The 5,811-nt window shown below is 30.9% G+C and overlaps 1 protein-coding gene across 2 annotated transcripts in view; it reads left to right on the forward strand.

Moving 5' to 3' along the window:
- LOC127735489 (HAUS augmin-like complex subunit 3) overlaps nucleotides 1-1,823 on the forward strand; it is a 28,859-nt gene extending 27,036 nt beyond the window's left edge. For both annotated transcript variants that reach the window (XM_052245679.1, XM_052245672.1), the window contains exon 14: nucleotides 1,619-1,823. In XM_052245679.1, the coding sequence (XP_052101639.1) occupies nucleotides 1,619-1,747 (129 nt within the window). In that variant the 3' untranslated portion in view covers nucleotides 1,748-1,823. The remainder of the gene's footprint in view (nucleotides 1-1,618) is intronic.
- The last annotated feature ends 3,988 nt before the right edge of the window (nucleotides 1,824-5,811 follow it).

Raw genomic sequence — 5,811 nt, forward strand, 5'->3', positions numbered from 1 at the left:
AGGGATATGTAGTATTAATTCATACAGTGCCTATGATCAAACAACATCTTACCCTGTACAAAAATATTAAATATGAACATGAATATTTTTATAATGTATTATTATATGATTACCGTTAAATTCGTTAAATAAGCCGCAGGTTTTTTTCTCTGTCATTGTCCCTGCGTGTTATACTCAGGTGCGCTTTATGTATGTATTTTTTTCAGTTTCAGGGCAAGCGTGAAAAAAAATATATATCTGTATTTTTTTTTATGGAGACCGTCAGATTGCCAAGTGCTTGCAGTGACTTGATAAATTGTTCATGTGGCATATTTTGTTATGAATAAAAATATATATACTTTATCATTTGTTCTTTATTTCATTGTTGGCTTACGGAGTTGATAACCATGTGTTTATTACATAAACAAAGAAAGATAACCGTGTTTGAAAGAGGTACCATACAGGATATTAATTGTGTATTTACAATAAATATGTAATTGTTTGTTGTTGTAATGTGTTTTTAAATAAAATCTTCTTTAGAAATAATAAAGGAAGTGATTGTGTTTCTTTCCAATATTTCAAGTCTCTTTTAATGACGATGGTGATAACCATGTGCTGAAATGAACCCTTTAAAGTGTTTCATAAACAAAGAAAGATAAGCGTGTTTGAAAAGAGGTACCATACAGGATATACTATTGAGGAGTAACTGCTTGTTGTTTTATTGTTTCAAAATGAAATATCTTTATGAAATATTGTAGCCACATATTGGTGTAAGAAATAAAAAAAATGAATATTAATTTTCATAATTCAATATGCTAAGACATTTATATATCGCCGTCTTATTTGAATTCCCCTTTCCGTGGCCCATCTCACTTTCAGTTAAAAATAGACAATGACTTGCAGAAACTGAATGGTTTTGTTGCAGTTTCAACCAAGTTTAAATTGAAAAATGTTTGTTACTTATAAAACTTAAACTTTTATTTTATAAACAACAATAAAATTCTTTAGATTTAATTTAATAATTTTTTTTCCGGACTTATGGGTGAACAGTTTTCACACGTGGGTACAGGTAATTAAGTAGGTCATAATCAAGGTAAACAATGGCAGTTTTATGGCTTGGGTAACTTTTAATGAATACCTTTTCAAGATTAATTAAAATCCTTGATTCCAATTCAAACAATAAATAAGCAATCAACACCGAACTAATTTTAATCAAAACAACAAGGTTCAATGGACACCCAAGCTGTCAACACATGGCCATTGTTGACAAAAAACAACTAATGAATCTGGCATGATTAAAACAATAAGAAAATTATAATAATTTTATTAACATTTATTTATTTTAATATGAAACAAATAAATATATACAAAATGTCTTTCAACTTTCTCAACAATCTGAAAATAAAAATGAAACATGTTACGGAGTGAGTTACAAGAAGGAGTGAACATTCATTACGCTAAGGTCAGTAGAATGCATGTACGTTTTTCTTCAGGGTGCGCTTTATATGCAGGTGCGTTTTATGTAAGGAAAAAAACAATCCTCACCCCCAAAAACGGCCGTGCGCCTTATTTAGGGGTGCGCTTTTTAATCCGCAAAATACGGTAATGTCATTAATATAATTTCTTTGTTGTTTTTCAGACATTAAGACATGATACCCTGTTATGCAAGGAAAGAAGATTGTTCTCCCACTTCTTCACCAATCCATCACAGCTGAACACATTGTTTGATGAACTGTCTTCCAGATTACAAGCTCAGAAACTTCATTGACCCATGTTGTCTCTTTATATTAAGCCATTTACATTTGTTATACATTAATATTTCAATAAATTCTTGAAAAAGGATATTGAAATGTGTTCAGCTTTTATGCAAAAAAGTTTGAAAGGTATCATGAAGATCTGGTTTTTAAGCATTGTAAAAATATTTTGTATAGGGACAAATACTGCAGCATTACAGACTAGCTTCCACAAGGAAAATTACAATCATATTGTTCTTCCAATTTCATTTACTGGACCATATTGAACTGGAGACTCTAAAGAGCCTGTTTCGCTCATCTAGGTCTATGTGCATCCTCAACAAGGGAGACTCTCCAACATTGTAGACTAGAATGTAATTCATAACTAAAATCTTTTTTATGTTGATCTTGTATTGTTGAACATTTTCTCTGTTTACAGTTTTCCTCTACCTTCTATAGTTTTTGCCTAAAACACAAAGAAGTGTTGAACTTGTCATTTAAGGGCAATAATGCCTATAAGAAGACATCTATGCTGACCTTTTTGCAGATCTTATCTTGCGGATCATATGTAAAATTGAGAATGGAAATGGGGAATATGTCAAAGAGACAACAACCCGACCAAAGAGCAATAGTAATGGCTCGACTCTGTCAACTTAAGCATCTCAAAAATATTTGAAAAATGGCTGCTATTCTATAAAAAATGCAATTTTTCAATTCATTTATGAGGAAAGTATTGATAGGAAGACTTCAGCATGCTGTTTAAGTGTTTATGATGTAAATAATTGCTAAAGTTGTGATGAGGTTAGTTCAGATGAACCACTAATGGTAAGTTAATGATATTCTGTATGCTGTCGTATAAGCTTGTTAAGGTAGATGGGGGTTCTAAATTAACACCCATAGAATTTTTTAATAATTTGTCAAAATGTAGTTCATATCATGTTTTTTTCTTCAAAAATATAATAAAAAGTATGTGTCACCAGGCTTTCTTTCACTCTACAGGTTGTGCAAAATTGTCAGATTTTGTATAGATTATGCATGGAAGACCCAATTTTGTGTGAAAAAAAGAAACCTACCGCATAGAATTTCTTGCTACATAATAAAATAGGTAAATTTACAACACATTTTATTATTAAAGTTACTTTATCTGAGTTATCTCCCCTTATGTGGCAAAGTTGTTTGTTTTTGAAATTTTGCCAGATTTTCAGAATCCTCTGGTTTTATCCATGCTTTGCCATTTAAAAATTTTGTCTTCTAACCCCTACTTTTCTTTTCATAATTTTATTTCATATAGTTTAAAAAACCATATTTGAAAATCTTATAAAATCCTTGTTATTTTTTCATTGTTTTTAAAAGAGAAAAGCGGCCAATGTTAAAAGTATGAAAAATCTAGAAAGACTCATTTCCCGCCAAATTTTAATTGGCTTATATCTCGAAAACAAGCACACAGACCCTTCATTTTTTTCTGCTTTTTTAGTTCCTTTATATACTATCATTTCATAACAGCCTATAGCGGGTTATTTTTCACGGAGTGTAAATTTTCGCTTATTTTTACCGCTAGAACAAAATCGTCAAAATAAATTCTGCCAATTTAAAAGTGAACATGCAATAGTATTGTATTAAAGTTTTAACCGCCATAATATTTTGTATATCTTATTCAATGAATATCGCAAGATTTTACATCAGCTAAAATAACTCGCTATACAGTATATTCTTACCTTCAGAGTACATAAGATAGTTTATTGTTGTTTTCAAAGTCATAATAATGTGTCCAATTATAATGATATGTCTTCCTGGGACTGTATATCTTCATTTTACTCTGCATGGTCAGTCTAGTAAGGGTATCATCATTTCACATGCAAATGCATTTTAATTAGCCTCTGGACATTAAACAATTATCAATCAGTGGACTTTTTGTGTAAGATTTACCTCAAATTCAAGCTGCATCGATTAGATATGGTTTGTTTATCTGAATGCTAAGAATAATAGAATAGTTGGTACAGATGAGTTATGCCGGATATGATATCAATGTCAGTGTGCCCAATATGATTCTGGGTTAATGGTGAGGACCAAAAACTTCAAAATAAACACCACATTTAAGGCAACTTATTTTTGTCTTATTTGACCTTGACCTTTACTCTGTAAAATTATCATACTATTGTGTTAGTAGACGGATTTTAAATTGTTTTTAAATTGTTCATTTCTTCCTGTTTTTTTTAGCCAGAACTCAGTTCATTAACGATGTGGAACTGTTTCTGGTAAGATTTCTGTAAACACTGTGTACTGATCTTTTTGTCTAATAATATGAATGATCCCATGTGGTTAACATCTAAAGATGACATAGATTGTATTTCCGATAGCTGAGAAAATATATCAATAGGTGTTGATGTTCCTTAGAAAAATACGAATGAGTAGGGATTTTGCTAACATCAACATGTGAATTGAGGGCGGTTTTTAAACCCAAGAAAGACGTGTGTTACCAAAGTGTATTGTGTGACCCCCATCCTGTGAAGCACACCAAACACATTCTAGAAATGGAACGATTTTTGTTCAAGCTAAATAAAAAATTAATTGTTAATGAAGAAGATCTTAACTGTCTTCCATATATTAAAAAAAAAATTTATGATAAGGAGTACTCCATGAAACCCTCTGGAGAAAAATTTAAGGTGCAATAGAAAGGTCTTGTGATTGCAATTTAGGATGTTGATGGTGCAAATTTGAACAAATGTAACGATATTTGAACAATTTATATAATATTCGAGATGCAGGACATGAGCCCAAGCAAAAAACAGTGTACTGGAAAAATGTTATCATTGCAGCTCAGAATATATATAGTTTAATGGTGAGGATCTGAAAGTTTTTGGTAATATAATTTTTTTTAAACAAGGGAGCTTGAAGTAACCCCAAGAGACAAATCATGGTGTATTACAAAGAGTTAATGAGACAACAACCCCAAAACACAAATTAAAAGACTTATACATGCGTCAATCACAAATAGAAGATGTAAATCATATAAAATCAACCTGTCATCTTGTTGCTGATGTTTGACTCATCTTGTTGCTGATGTTTGACTCATCTTGTTGCTGATGTTTGACTCATCTTGTTGCTGATGTTTGACTTCTGACTATACGTTTACAAGCCCATTTGACAGTTCTTTTTATAAAAGTCTAAAGCTTCAATTGAAACGATGGTATACTTTTTTATTCACCTCCTTGAACATGCTTATCTACACCATGACCTGTTGAAATTTTCTTAATTTCTGTACAATGATATGCCTATCTTCAAAATATTAGATATCTTCATGGAATGGATTTCGTTTTTCTTTTATCCTTTCTAACAACTATTCATACCAGAACTTCATATCTACTTAAACAAAATTTAGTTTTTAATTTACTTTGATTTTGATCTATCATAATAGATAAAATATATACATATATAATAGACATTTTTGCGTAAGCTGGTTGTCTGTTTTGCTTCCATACAAGTAGATGATATCTAACAGTTTGTAAGAAACGTGGACACACTCAAAATGATCAAACTGAAAAGAAATAACAAAAAAAAAAAAGGAATCAATAAGTTAAAGTAAATGAATTCCTCGATTTAAACCAGTTGATCGGTAAAGAAGAGTAAATCATTTCATGGATTTCAAATCTCGTGAGGAACGATGAAAATATTTATAAGTTCTGATATTGTTTTACAAGAATATTCTCATATTTTATCTATGATGAGTTTATTCTAAACCACTGGGTCGATACCACAGCTGGTGGAGGTTTCCTCGCCGATGATATCGCCAGCTTAGTAGTCAGCACTACAGTGTTAACATGAATGAATATTGATATGGTCAAAGTTATAAATTGATTATTTACAAAACTTACAAAAAAATAAGGATTTTCTACCCCAGGAATAGATTACTATAGCTAAACTTTTCGGAATATTCGACTTCAATTTTGTACTTGTGCAACATGCGCGTCAGGTCTATGACGAGTTAAATTATGAAAAGCTGTTTGACATCAAGATCAATGTAATATATATTAAGATTTTAAACCTATTCATTTAAGTCAACATAAAATATGTTATACAATACTGGGCTATAGTTTCTTAC

The sequence above is a fragment of the Mytilus californianus genome, unplaced genomic scaffold (assembly GCF_021869535.1).
Source record: "Mytilus californianus isolate M0D057914Y unplaced genomic scaffold, xbMytCali1.0.p SCAF_1, whole genome shotgun sequence".
NCBI classification, from domain to species: Eukaryota; Metazoa; Mollusca; class Bivalvia; order Mytilida; family Mytilidae; genus Mytilus; species Mytilus californianus.